General features: G+C 64.8%; 6 protein-coding genes across 6 annotated transcripts; 2 read left to right on the forward strand and 4 right to left on the reverse strand.

The window, feature by feature from the left end:
• Nucleotides 1-210: 210 nt before the first annotated feature.
• KOG1 (Target of rapamycin complex 1 subunit kog1) lies at nucleotides 211-4806 on the reverse strand (the record flags this gene model as incomplete). The annotated part of the gene is made up of 1 exon (XM_060264727.1): nucleotides 211-4806. The coding sequence occupies one exon, from the start codon at nucleotides 4804-4806 to the stop codon at nucleotides 211-213; it is 4596 nt and encodes a 1531-aa protein (XP_060120710.1).
• A 102-nt stretch (nucleotides 4807-4908) lies between these two features.
• MJAP1_000761 (uncharacterized protein) lies at nucleotides 4909-9351 on the forward strand (the record flags this gene model as incomplete). The annotated part of the gene is made up of 1 exon (XM_060264728.1): nucleotides 4909-9351. One exon carries the CDS (start codon nucleotides 4909-4911, stop codon nucleotides 9349-9351), a length of 4443 nt encoding a protein of 1480 aa, XP_060120711.1.
• An 8-nt stretch (nucleotides 9352-9359) lies between these two features.
• Nucleotides 9360-10359, reverse strand: BNA6 (nicotinate-nucleotide diphosphorylase (carboxylating); the record flags this gene model as incomplete). The annotated part of the gene is made up of 5 exons (XM_060264729.1): nucleotides 9360-9436; nucleotides 9459-9910; nucleotides 9933-10109; nucleotides 10132-10187; nucleotides 10210-10359. The coding sequence occupies 5 exons, from the start codon at nucleotides 10357-10359 to the stop codon at nucleotides 9360-9362; spliced, it is 912 nt and encodes a 303-aa protein (XP_060120712.1).
• A 21-nt stretch (nucleotides 10360-10380) lies between these two features.
• Nucleotides 10381-11548, reverse strand: MET22 (3'(2'),5'-bisphosphate nucleotidase; the record flags this gene model as incomplete). Its single annotated transcript, XM_060264730.1, has 4 exons — nucleotides 10381-10593; nucleotides 10617-10886; nucleotides 10909-11141; nucleotides 11164-11548. 4 exons carry the CDS (start codon nucleotides 11546-11548, stop codon nucleotides 10381-10383), a joined length of 1101 nt encoding a protein of 366 aa, XP_060120713.1.
• A 655-nt stretch (nucleotides 11549-12203) lies between these two features.
• MJAP1_000764 (uncharacterized protein) lies at nucleotides 12204-12491 on the forward strand (the record flags this gene model as incomplete). Its single annotated transcript, XM_060264731.1, has 1 exon — nucleotides 12204-12491. One exon carries the CDS (start codon nucleotides 12204-12206, stop codon nucleotides 12489-12491), a length of 288 nt encoding a protein of 95 aa, XP_060120714.1.
• Nucleotides 12492-12537: 46 nt separating this feature from the next.
• Nucleotides 12538-13635, reverse strand: RCE1 (CAAX prenyl protease; the record flags this gene model as incomplete). Its single annotated transcript, XM_060264732.1, has 4 exons — nucleotides 12538-12629; nucleotides 12876-13056; nucleotides 13080-13346; nucleotides 13369-13635. 4 exons carry the CDS (start codon nucleotides 13633-13635, stop codon nucleotides 12538-12540), a joined length of 807 nt encoding a protein of 268 aa, XP_060120715.1.
• Nucleotides 13636-13706: the final 71 nt, after the last annotated feature.

The raw sequence follows: 13706 nt of genomic DNA on the forward strand, positions 1-13706 counted from the left end.
CCTCGACGATATCTTTGAGTTGGGCCTCGGGGACGACGAGTCGCCGGCCGACCCGCCGTACCTTGTGCCGTGTGCGGCGCTGCCGGGCTTTGCGCGCATCGCCGAGCTCGACCGGCTGCCGGTGCTGGCGCAGGCGCTGGCGCGCACGCCCCAGGACCTGGCGCCGTTCCTCACGTCCGACGAGCAAACGTCGCTGCATGCGGCGTGTGCCTACTGTCCTACATAGCGCCGCAGCTCCAATACATGGTCCATACCGCCGTACGCGACGATCGGGTGCTGGGGGTGGAAGGCGACGAGCGACGTCGCGGGCGAGTACGCCGATGGCGGCGACAGGCGCGGCGTGCGGTAGCCGAGGTGGTGCGCGGGAAAATGCAGCGTCCGCTGGAACGGACGGCCGAGCGTGCGCAGCCCGTCGATAGTGCCCATCTGCACCGCCTGGGCGTACGACTGCCCGGCGGGATGCGGCGTCGCCGCCGCGGCGTACACGGGGATGCGCTCGTGCACGGCAAAGCTCGAGAGCGTCCCGCCGAGCTGCGGCGTGAGGCACGTCTGCTGCAGCGACGAGCGCGCGCGGATGTCCCACACGCGCACCTCGCCGTCGACGCTCGCCGAGAGCAGCTCGCGGTTACCGTGCTTCTGCAGGTGCACGGTCTGCACCCATGCATTGTGCTCCTCCCAGAGACGCACCATGCTCGACGCGGGGGGGTTCCGCTGGTCGTACACACCAATCGACCCGTCGCCAAAGCCGGCGACAAACAGGTGCCCCAGCTCGCTGTCGCACGAGATGGACGTCGTGCAGCTGCTTGCGTGCGTAGGGATATCGGCGATGCACAGCTCGCGGTGCGCGTCCCACGTCCGGATCAGGCGCGAGTCGCCGGCAGCAAGCAGGCGCCCGCTCACTTGCTGCCACGCGACGCGCAGGCCGCTGGGGTATTTCGAGCGGATCAGGTCCGGGAGCGCACGGAACGCGCTCACAAGCTGGGGGCCGTGGTTCATGTGCGACGGGCAGTCGTACGTGCGGAAGATGCGCACGTCACCGTCCGCCGAGCCGGTGAGCAGCAGCGCATTCACCTCTTCGTTGATAAACGCCAGCGACGTGATATCCGTGCCGGGGCGGTTGCTGTTTGCAAACGAACGCAAGACACGCTTCTCGTCCCAGTCGTAGACAGACACGAGGTTGTGCTCGCTCGCAGTCACCAGCACGCTCTCAAACTCGTGAAAGGCAAGCAGCGACGGGGGCGAGGCGACCTGCAGCGTGCCGATCGGCTGCGACCACCGCGCAAGGTCCGCACCGATACTCTGCTCGACCGCCTCGGCGACGTACTGCTCGCTGCGCTGCCGCCGCCACGTCTGGCGGTTGTACTGCACGCTGCCGGGCTCGTCGGCCTCGGCAGACTTCATCTGCGGCTCGGTAAAGTACTCGCTGCACCATGCAAACAGGCGACTCTTGAGGGGGAGCGTGTCGCGCAGGGGGGGACGCGCGCCGTCGTCCTCGGACGCACGCGTGCTCAGGCGGTGCAGGTCCGCGGCAAGCAGCGTCGCGAGCGCCACGTCGACGTGCAGTGGCGAGCGCGAGCGCGGGCCAGGGCGCCGCGCCTCGGTCGGGCCGTACGGCGAGGCGTACGCTGCATACGTCACCTTTTGCGGCTCGTCGGCGACCTGCATCTTGGGGCCCGCTACTGTGACAGTGCTGCGCTCGTCGCTCGTATCGACCGACGTGCGCGGCGACGTAGGGCCAGTATAGCCACCGAGCGAGCGCAGCGCGGTCACCGTCCGCGAAAAGGCCGAGTGCCGCGGCGTGCTTGGCGCGCGCGGCTCGTCTGCCGGGCGCGTCTCCTTCTTGGGCTGGCCGTCGACGAGGCGCGTCGGCACGGTGTGCGGCGCGGCAAGGTCGCCAGGCGCCAGGACCCGCAGCACACTGTCCGGCGCATCGAGCAGACCGCTCTCGACCACCGTCGCGAGGATCCGGTCGACGACAGTCGCCGCGAGTGACGCGACTTCCACGTGGGGATCGACGCTCAGGTCGAGCAGCGTGACAAACAGCGAGAGGAACGCGGGGACATTCGCAATGTCTTCCTGCGTCACGTCCTCGCCGCGCTCGAGCACGGCCGAAAAGACGGATGCGAGGAGCTTTTCCTCGTACTCCACGCGCTGGTTCACGTCTGCCGAGATGCGCGACGGAGACGTGGAGAAGCCGGCGCTCGCTGCCTTGTCCTGGTCGCGCGCATAGTACATGTATGCGGCCAAGACAAAGAAGCCCTCGTAGTTGGCGGCCAGCGCACTGAGCGTCACGACGAGCTCTTTGCGCACGAGCGGCGAGCAGTCGGATGCGGACGAGAGCATCGCGATCCCGATCCCGACCTCGAGGCTGCGCTGGCGGCTCGGGGCGAGGCCCGTCATGGAGCCAGTGCCGATGCACTCGCGCCGGTCGCCGTGCGCACGCGGCTCGCGGCGCGGATGCGCGCTGGTATTCGCATCGAGCGGGTCGTGCGCCGAGGCGCTCGTGCCGAGCAGCACGCCGAGCGCAAAGAGCATCGCGGAACGCACCTCGGGCGACGCATCGCTCAAGAGGCAGCACAGCTTGCCGTGTGCGTCCTTGGCGATCGCACGCGACTTGCCCGCATCGCTCGCGTCCCACAGCTGCGCGAGGCACAGCGCAGACCACTGCCGCAAGAGGAAGTCGTCGTCCTCGAGGTGCTCGAGGCAGCTGTCCATCACGTCCGTCTCCAGACACGCGTCCTGGCCCGGGGCAAAGTCTTGGCAAAAGACGGCGATGATAAATGCGCACATTGCACGGTGCTCCGACACGTTGGGGATCGGAAGCGAGCCATTCGCGCTGCCGGCCCACGCGCCGCTGCCGCCGTTTTGGAACGGGGAGAGGACCGCGGCAAAGTACATGTAGCCATTATCACGAAGCAGGTCCACTTGACAGCTGTGGTCCACAGCCAGGATGCGCGCCCAAATGTAGATGAGCACGGGTTTGAGGTCCGCCGCCGGGCTCTGCAAAAGCTTGAGCACGTACGGAAAGATGCCGATGCTCAGCGCAAGGTTCACCGCCCAGGGGCCCAAGTCCAAAAACTGCGAAAGGAGGATCAGCGCACGCAGGCGGTGCACCTGCGACAAGAGCACCTGGAGCACGATCGGGAGCTGGCTGGGAGGATCGTGCTCGAACGGCGCGTCCTCCTCCTCGCTCTCCTCCTCCAGCGCGGCTGCATCGGCGGCGGCGGCGGCAGCATCGGACGCGCTGCGCGTCCCCTCCTGTGACTTGTCCACCGCCGGAAAGTGGCGCACACGCCGGCGCGGCGCACGGCGGCTCACGTCGCCTTGCGAGAGCCAGACCTCGAACGCTTTTAGCTGCTCGCTGAAGAACGAGCTGTGGTGGTATTCAAACGCCGCGAGGTGCGGCGGCATCGGATCGCCGCCGTTGGCCGCGTCCACACGCGCCTGCTCCTTGGCGAGGAGCGTCGGGAGCTGCGCCAGGCACTGGTCCACCGCGAGGTCCCACGAGTCCCACAAGGGGTGGTTGTGCGTCGCCGGCAGCTTGGGGTGGCTCATCGGCGTGCAGTGGTAGAACCGCATGATGCGCTCGGCAAGCAGGTAGTTGCGCAGCAGCGCAGCGACCATCAAATCGTCGCGGAAGAAGCGGCGAAAGAGCGCGCGGGGCAGCACAGTCCATGCGATCGTATCCGTCACCGCCGTGAGGATCCAGTTGAGCTCGCCGAGCGGCGTGCGGCGGTCCTGCAGCCGGCCGGGAATGTTCATTACCATATCGACATTGAGTGCACTCGGCAGCGGGTTCTGCAGCACGAACCAGCGCAGCGAAATTTCGATCGGGGACGTGAGGCAGCACGTAAAGAGATCCGCCGGCAAATCCGGGTTCATCGGCAGGACCTCGTCTGCGCCGCACGCAGCGAGGTGGATCGACTCGCGCAGCGGAAACTGCTCCTCGCCATGCGCGTCGATCGTGATCCCGTCGGCGTTCGGCAGCGGCGGCGGGTCGCGTCCCTCGCTGAGCGCGATTTTCGCCTCTTCCTCTGCGCGCGCCTCGGCGAGGCGGTGGAAGTTGGCGATGATGTTGCCCGCCGCGCTCGTGTCCCACACGTAGATGCACGGCGACCCCAGCCAGGTCTGGAGGTCATACAGTGTGAGGGGAATGTACTGCGTGTAGGCCTTGTTAAACACCCAGATTTCGCCGCCCGGCGTGGGCTTTGGCACGCCGTAGCCATTATAGTAGAACAGCACCCGCTCGTCCTTGGCGGTGCGCCGCAGGTTGGTGCAAAAGCGCTTGGTCTCTTCGACAATCGGGTCGAGGTACTGCTTGTAGCGCGTTTTCATGCTGAGCGTCTCAAACTGCACCTGCAGGTTGCGCCCAATCGCCGGGAGTGCCTTGCTCGCATCGAGCGACTCGGGATCCATCCAGCAGATCAGCTTGGCACAGGGGTTGGTCTTGCTTACATCCGGCGGGTCCACGCCGATATTGAGGCACATCACGAGCGCCGCCGTCACCGTGCGCAGGCGCTCACGCATGCGCCAGTCTGGCAGATCACGCGTCTTGCGCGCGCGGGGGTCGCCGTTCGTCGTGTGCCGCTTGTTGCTCCAGTGCGTCATGTACGGCGACTCGAGCAGCATCCAGTCCTCCACCTCTGGCTGCAGCAGCGCGCCGTGCCGCTGGCCTGCGAGTGCGGACGCCCCATCCGAGGCGCTGCTCGCGTCATCTTCCATATCAGGAGGGTCGCTTTGAATCGTCGACGCGCTTGCCGCGAGCGGCTCGGGATGCGCACGCGCCATCGCCCGCTCCGCCGCCATCGCTGGGAGGGAACACCCGCGGTCGGCCGAGCTTAGTCAGCTGCGCACCGGCCACCGGCGCACCGGTGCATGCTCCGTCGTGGCGTAGCTTGGCGAAGTGTCATGGTTGGCGCGAGTAAGAACCGCCTGCACTCTTTGGTGCGCCACTTTCAGAGTGGTGCAAAGCTAGAGGCGACGGCCGCGCGTCCCGGCAGCAACGCGCCGCCGGACTCGCTCGGGACGCTGCGCCTGGGCCCGAATGTGGCCATTCCGCTGGTCGCCCCGGATGCGCCGGAGCGCATTCCGCCCCAGCGCCTGCTGCTCGACATCGAGGATGCGCTCGTGCTTGAGCACCTCGAGTTCTTGGGCAAAAAGTGGCAGCTGCGCCAGGACGTCTTCCTCGCGGCGCCCCCCGGCCCGTACACCCGCCGCCTGTGCCAGACGTTTGCCGCGCTGATCCAGGTGCCGGTCGAGTACGTGTCGCTGCACCGCGACATTGGCGAGGCAGAGTTGCTGCAGCAGCGCTCGCTCGAGGCGGGCGGAAACCTACGCTACGATGACGGGCCGGTCGTCCGTGCGATGAAGAACGGCCACATTTTGCTCCTCGAGGGCATCGAGCGTGCGGAGCGTGGCGTGATGCCGGTGCTCAACAATATCCTCGAGAACCGCGAACACAATCTGCCGGACGGCACGCAGCTCGTGCCGGCAGAGCGCTTTACCAAGCGCGACGAAAGCAGCGCAGAGCACGCCCGCTTCGTGCCGGTGCACCCCGACTTTCGCGTCTTTTGCCTTGGCCTGCCGGTGCCGCCGTACAAGGGCCACCCGCTCGACCCGCCGTTCCGTTCGCGTTTCCAGGCGCGCTGGGTCGAGGGAACCGTCTTTCCGCAGCTGCCGCCACACACGAGCGCCTGTGGCGCGCACTCCTCCGAGCTGCTCAGCCGCTGGGGACAGTTTTCCGCGCTGGTGCAGGCGCACGCAGACGTCACGCAGCGCACCGGCCACCTGCCGACGACCGAGCAGCTGCCGCACGTCCCGTCGACGGCGCTGCCGCTCCTGCGTGATCTGAGCATCCTCTTCCCCCCGCAAGATACACTCGCATCCCTCCCGACCTCGGACGCGGTGCCCGAGGAGAAGAAGGAGAAGAAGAACACGGGCACTCTGCCCAACACGGACGCACCGGCGCGCCCGGTGCCGCGCAAGGCGCCGCAGCCCGAAGGCGCGCTGCCCCCCATGGCCCAGCCGACGCTGGCACTGCTGTCGGCCGCGTATCCTGCCCTCCTTGAGATGGCCGCCGACAAGCAAAAGGTGCTGCGCGAGATGCTTACGCGCCTCGCCCTCGAGTCGGGCGTCGGCGACGGATGCTCGTCGACGTACGAGCAGGGCGCGGGCCTGCTCGGCTTCCGCATCACCTCGATCGAGCGCCTGAGTGAGACGCGTGCGCGTCTGCACTTTGCGCATATCCTGCACGGTACGCCCGTTGCGATCGAGGCGCCGTGCGGTCCGCAGCCGCTCGTCAGCGTCGAGGAGCTCGAGCAAAAGTTTACCGAGGTCCAGCTCACGCCGCGTGTCACTGCCGTGCTCTCGACGATGCTGCAGATGCACGCGCTTGGCCGCGACATCAACCTCGTTCCCGCGTCGCTCGACGGTGCGGGCGTGCGTGCACAGGCTTCGTCGTCCAAGTCGGTGTGCATTTCGCTCTTTGGTGCACTGCTTGGTTACCCCGTCGAGACAATCTGGCTGTGGAAGGACGTCGGTGGCTCGGAGCTGATCATGCGCCGTGCCACGACACCGGACGGTGCGACGGTCTGGCGCCCGGCGCCGCTGACGAGCGCCGCGCTGAACGGCACGCTGGTGCACCTCGCCGGTGCAGACGTGCTGGGCGTGACCATCGAGAGTCTCGAGCGCCTCGCCGAGGACCGCGAGCTGGAGCTTTGGGACGGCACGCGCCTTACGCTCGCGCCGGAGGACTCTACGCCGATCCACCTCGAGGACGGCAAAGTGTGCCCGATGGCGCGCAACTTGCGCATCATTGTCACTGCGCCGAACGCGCAGCAGTGGCTCACGGAGAGCGTCGCCGCGATGTTTGCTACGGTCGCTGCGCCGCCGATGCAGGAGGAGGAGGAGCGCAGCGTGCTGGCAAAGCGCACCGAGTGCGACCCGACGCACATCGACATGCTCCTCGCCTTTGCGAAGCGCTACCGCAGCGAGAGCGCGGACCCCAACGTCGGTCTGCACAAGGCGCGCCGCCTCGGCACGCGCCAGCTGCTGCGCTTTGCGAACCGCCTCGCGCACTTCCCCGGCACGGACATGTACTCGCTCATTTGGCGCAACCAGCTCGCCGACTTTTTGCCCAAGACCGTGCGCGAGGTCCTGCACGCGATGCTGATCGACTGCCGCATCGTACCGCACGGCTACGAAGGCGCGTTCCAGTACATCCCGAAGCTGGTCGTGCAGCCGCCCAAGGTCGACACGGCGGACAGCACACTGTCCTTCTTCAAGGCCGACGGCCAAAAGCTCTTGTCGGTGCCCCGCTACGACTGGCGCAAGCTCGACCACGACGGCGAGTCGCTTGTGCCGAACGCCCACGGCTCGTTCTTCCACAACGCGCAGCAGTCGACGCTTATCTACTCGTTCGTGCAGGATCTCGTGATCCTGGGCGAACACCTCCTGCTCATGGGCGCGCAGGGCACGGGTAAGAACAAGATTATCGACCAGACGCTCGAGCTGCTTGACCGTCCGCGCGAGTACATCCAAATGAACCGCGACTCGACGGTCGGCGAGCTCCTGCAGCGTGCCTACCTCGAGGACGGCCAGCTGAAGTACTCCGACTCGCCGCTCGTGCGTGCCGTGCGCCACGGCCGTGTGATTGTGGTTGACGAGGTGGACAAGTGCTCCGCCTCGGTTTCGGCCGTGTTCAAATCGCTCGCGGAGCGTGGCGAACTTACGCTGCCCGATGGCCGCCGCGTCGTTCCGTACGGCTCGGGCGTGCCGGAGGCGATCGAAGTGCACCCCGATTTCCGCCTCGTTCTGCTTGCCAACCGTCCCGGCTGGCCGTTCCTGGGCAACACCTTTACGGATGTCGTCGGCGAGGGCTTCTCTTCGTACGCCGTCGCGAACCCCGATGCGGCGTCCGAGATCGAGCTGCTGGAGCGCATGGCGCCGAACGTCGACCGGCGCCTCATTGAGAAGCTGGTGCTTGCCTTCCAGGACCTGCGCGCTGCGTTTGAGGAGGATCTCATCAACCACCCCTACTCGCTGCGTGAGCTGATCCATATTGTGCGCCACCTGAACAAGTACCCCCAGGAGCCGCTGGGCGAGGTGATGCTCAACATGCTTGCCTTTGACCTGCACCGCCCCGAGGCGATGAAGCTCGTCACCGAGACGTTTGCGCGCCGCGGCCTCAAGGTCGGCGACCTGAGTCTCGAGACGCTGCGCGCCAAGGCCGCCGAGAAGGCCGCCGAGGGCCCGAAGCGTGTCGAATACGACCCGCCCGGCGACACGGACCTTGAGCGCCCCAAGGAGGGTGTCGAGGACAACGAGGTGCACGTCGGTGGCAACACCTTCCGTGGCGGCACGGGCGGTCGCGACACGGCCGGTCTCGGTGGTCGCGGTGGTGCGGAGCGTGTCTTCAAGGGCCACAAGATCCACCAGATCCCCGACGAGCTCAAGAAGCAGGTTCCGGAGCACATCCAGAACGAGGCGCGCGCGATGGCGAAAAAGGCGCTTGAGGAGAAGCTTGCGAGCGACCGTCTGGATGCCGACGAGGCCGAGTACCTCTTGCGCATCCAGAAGCAGGTCGCGGCGCAGGTCCAGCACCTTGCCAATGTGCTGAACGCACTTGCAGCGAACGAGCACGAGCGCAAGTGGATGGTGCGCCAGCAAGAAGGCCAGCTCGACGAGCGCCGTTTGAGCGACGGCCTTGTCGGCGAGCGTGCCATCTTCAAGCGCCGCCAAGAAGCGCCGCCGGAGATTGGTGCGCCGCAGATGAAGCCGAAGCGCATCCGCATCGTGCTCGACGCCTCTGCGTCGATGTACCACATGCAGTTTGACGGGCGCCTCGGCCGTGAGGTCGAGACGGCGATGATGATCATGGAAGCGATGAAGCGCGTCGACCCCTCGCGCTTTGCCTTTGACATGGTCGCGCACTCGGGCGACACCAAGGTCATTCCCCTGATCAAGCTCGGCCAGATGCCGCGCACGGATGGTGACCGCTTCCGCATCCTCCGTGACCTCGTGACGCACACACGCTTCTGCTTCTCGGGCGACAACACGGTGGAGTGTATCGAGCAGTCGGTCAAGGATGTGCGCAAGGAGGAGAACGACGACTACTTTGTCATTGCCATCTCCGATGCAAACCTCGCGCGCTACCACATCACTGTCGACCAGCTTGGCCACGCGCTCAAGAGTGACGACAAGGTCAAGTCGGCGATCATCTTTATCGACAAAGGCCCCGAGGCGGTGAACGCGGTCAAGGCGCTGCCTGGCCGTGCGTTCATCGCGCCTGATACACGCGAGATCCCCCGCATTCTCTCCGACATTCTCACGTCGATGGTCGCTGGCAAGTAGCTACGTAGCTAGTGGTCGATCTTCAGACTAAAGTCGACATGCTGCGTCGACTGGTGGATAGCGCTGGTGCTGATGATGTCGATCGCTGCGTAAGCCACGGCACGTACCGTTATCGATGTGCGACTCCTCGGCGAGGTTGGAGAGCGTAATCCCACCGCTGCTCTCGAGCAGGAAACGGTGCTCAGTACCGAGCTTCTCCTTGAGCGTCTTGGCACAGTCCACCAACACGTCGCCGACCATGTTGTCGAGCATCACGACGTCGGCACCCGCGCGGATCGCCTCTTCCGCCTCCTCGAACGACTGCACCTCGACGTCGATCCGCAGCGAGAAGCCCGCAGCGCTGCGCGCGGTACGCACCGCGTTGGTGATAGAGCCCGTGCTCCACACATGGTTGTCCTTGAGCATCACCATGCTGCTCAGGTCGTAGCGGTGCGCGTCGACGCCGCCGACAATCATTCCGTACTTTTCCACGAGGCGGAAACCGGGCGTGGTCTTGCGCGTTCCGGCGACGATGCCGCGGTAGTTGGCCGCGCGGGCCGCGTCCAGCAAGCGGCGCGAGCTGCGTTAGCACAGGTACGTACGCCGTCGCGATGCCCGAGCACCGCGCAAGCGTGTTCAGCGCGACACGCTCGCCGAGCAGCAGGTTGCGCGTTGGGCCCTTAACGTGCGCCGCGGCGACCTTGACCTTGCCGGCCGGCGTGCCGGGCACGTTGTCCGCGGCGGTGAAAAAGTGACCCTCTTCAAAGTTCCACGAGACCCTGCATTAGCTGCGACACGTACGTGCACCCGAGCTCGGCAAAGACGGCATTCACAAACGGCACACCTGCGAGCACACCCTGCATTAGTCCGGCCACGCACCTCGTCCTTGCACAGGAGCGTCGCACTGCGCGGCGCCTCGCCAACCACATATCCGCCCCAGTCAAACGAGGGGCAGTCCTCCTCAAGCCAGGCAGTCACCGTCGTCTTCCACGAGGGCGGCAGCAGATCAGCATACTTGGGCGCACTCATCGTGTTCGATGTGGAGGGAATCTACGCAGGGGGCGCGAGGAGCGCATCGCGGCCCTCTTCGGTGAGCGCCTTGGCTACGGCAGCGGTAAGCTCGGGGTGCATCTGATCGAGGCACGCGATCACGCCGCGGTTGCCGCTGAGCGTGCGTCCCCGGCTAAAGTCAAGGGGGCGGCCGGCAATGTCGGACACTTTTCCGCCGGCTTCTTCGACAAGCACGACACCCGAGGCGTGGTCCTGTCATGAGCGAGAAAACGTACCCAGATCTTTTCTTGGTAGGTGCCGTCGCCGACGGGAAGGCGCAGATACACGTCGCCGTCACCGCGCGCAATGCTCGCGTACTTTGCCTGGCTGTCCATGCGCACCGACTTGTCCTTGGACATGCCGAGCAGCTCGGCGATGCGCGCGTTTGTGCCGAGCGACGAGTGGCCAGCCTCGACCGACTCGCAAAAGACGGCCTTGGCAAAGTCGCCGTGAAGGTCGCGCATGTGGATCGGCGTCTCCTTCACCTGGTCGCCCTCGATGGAACGCTGCATTAGCCTCGCGACGTACCATAAACGCGCCTTGGCCGCGCACAGCGACAAACATGGCGCCGAGGCCGGGAATGTCCTTGGCGCGGATCTCGCCGTCCGCCGGCTTCGGCTGTGACGGGTCCAGCGGCAGGTTGGGGCAGCCCATCACGCCCAGCTCCACGCGGCCGTTGACCAGCAGCGCAAGGCACACGGCGTACTGGCCGCCGCGCAGGAAGCCCTTGGTGCCGTCGATCGGGTCGAGCGCCCAGAAGCCTGCGTTAGCCAGGATACGTACGCTTCGACGCGCCGCCTGCATATGATCCGAGATCGATCGCGTTGAGGAGCTGCGTGTCCGAGAGGGGCGCCTTGACCTGGTCGTGGGCGAGCAGCGCATCGTTCACGAGCTGCGACACCTTGCCGCGCATCTCTGCGCCGGACTCGCCCTGCAGGTCGTTCGAGTCCTCCTCGCCGACGATGCCGTCATCGGGAAAGTGCTTCGAGAGCACCTCGTTCACGGCCGCCTGTGCGCTGTAGTCGCCGATCGTCACGGGCGACTTGTCCTTCTTCGTGATCGACTCGCTCGACACGAGGCTCTGGAATACCTTGGTCGTGATCGAGCACGCGGCCTGCACGGCCTCGATGGCCACGCGGCGCTCTGTCGCTAGATAGGCTGCAGACATGGAATAAAGACGTGCTACAAACGCAACCAGTGTTGCTCCGTGCGTGCAGAAACGAAAGAAGCGGTGATTGCTGACTCAGCAATGGCGCCAGCGCTCGATGGCGCCCTTGCGCTCTGGGGGGGGAAGGGGCTCGCCCACGGTACGGCGCTAATTTTGTTTGGTTGCTCCGCCGCATCGCACTAACGTGGACCGCGCAGCGGCTTGCCTGCCAAGCTCTACACCGCCCAAGTCGGCCGGCACCCCACGCAAACCCCACGCAAATTACCGCACTGACCAATCCAGTGCGGGCGAAGCGCGGAAGCAGCCCTGCAATGGAGGTGTGCTTGAGCGAAACCTTCCACAGCCTTCCTCCGCCACACGCACGGTTCACCCGAGCACGGCCCCGGACGCACACTAGGGCGAGCATCTCCGCACTTTTAATAATTCAAGCCAATCATTCCATTCGCGGTGCATGAATGGAGTGATTTTATTGGACGATCACTAGGGTCACTCGGGTGCACGGACGTCAACGCCAATTACCCCGTGAACCAATACGAATCACGCAAGGTGCATGGGCCTCCGTCCCCGTGCCTCCCGCTCTAGTGGCGAGGTGGGGTGGAAAACGCATATAAGGGGCAGGTTTCGACTCCCATAACCTCACCTAAACCTATTAACAATGTCCGACTTCCTCAACAAGGCTCAGAACGAGGCCAGCAACCTCAGCACCCAGGCTCAGAACAACGCCAGCGACCTCTCGACCAAGGCCCAGAACAACGCTAGCGACCTCGCCACCAAGGCCCAGAACAACACTTCGGGCGGCGGCAACAACCTCAGCGACCAGGCCAGCAAGTACGTTGAGCAGGGCAAGGAGTACCTGCAGGGCAACAACAACGGTCAGGGTCTCGGTGAGCAGGCTCAGAACGCCCTCAACCAGGCTAAGGAGTCGCTCGGCCTCAACAAGTAAATTCAACTGTAGAATACTTGCAATCATCCTCGCTTGAGGCTTACATTTAACTATTATAACCAGTATAGAGGGGATGCGATGTCAGGAACGGCATGCACCGTGCAAAGGCTGTAATGCCGAGAATGTGCAGTGCAACGGCTGCGTCAGATGGTCTGTGCGTACCTGTGTAGTACTGCCGCTTGGAGCCCCGCCGAGGTAGACGCGGCAGGCCCATGGCGTTGCAAACGACATGCGCGACGAACGGTGTGCAGACCGAGCCTAAGTTAGGGGAAAATACACACCGGTTCGCACAAAGAGATAGTCGGCATACCATCCAAAAACAGTCGTGTATGCAAATTGCACCACTGGGTCAGGTATACCACATACACGAGGTAAGATAAGCACGGCGCAACGCAGTTGGCGTCTTTCCGCCCTGTGCGTAAGCTTCTAGGACGTGGTGGAGATGCGCAATGCCAAAGTAGAGCGGCGTCGTAAAGATCATACGCGTCTTGCTCACGACACGGCTCCCAAACTGGATGGTCGCCAGCATGCACGAACGAAAGACAAGTTCTTCCGACATAGGACCCTGCGTCAGTGTGCACGACCTACCACAACATAGTTGCGGAGCGCTTCCATGCGCGTGCCAGGCCCTTGGAAATAGCGCTGACCGGGCAGCGCGTGCTCCAGGTAGTCGGTATACAAGGTGCCAGCATAAGCGAGCGCCGTCAGAAGGAGCGCGCCACCACACACGGTCAAGACCTGCGTAGCAAATGTAAACAGATCCGGGGAAAACGGAAGCATGTTCGAGGTCAGCAGCGACGGAACAGGCAGGGCGAGGCCCATACACCGCAAGGTGCTCAGGAAGCCAAAGAGACCCTGTGTCAGACGAAACACGCACCTTTCCTTCTGCTGCGCCACTAGCACGCACAACGACACCCGTGCACACCATGCTCGCAACCGAGCTGATCGACACCGACCAGAGCCGCTCGCGAATCACATCGGGGTCGTTGCGCGACCGCTCCACGTCCTGCTTCTTTGGAAAGAGCCACCGAAAGAGCTTGGGCAGGGTATATATGGACCCTACATACATCAACGTGTACCCCGAGCATGCCCAGAACGGAATCGGCGGCATGATCGAAAGGAGCGACGCGCCGAGGCCCACCATTTTGTGCAACAAAGGAAGCCGCGTGCAGCCCGATCTCATGCAATCGGGAACCCGATCGCCGCTCCTTCCCT

The sequence above is a fragment of the Malassezia japonica genome, chromosome 1 (genome assembly GCF_029542785.1).
Source record: "Malassezia japonica chromosome 1, complete sequence".
Taxonomy (NCBI): Eukaryota; Fungi; Basidiomycota; class Malasseziomycetes; order Malasseziales; family Malasseziaceae; genus Malassezia; species Malassezia japonica.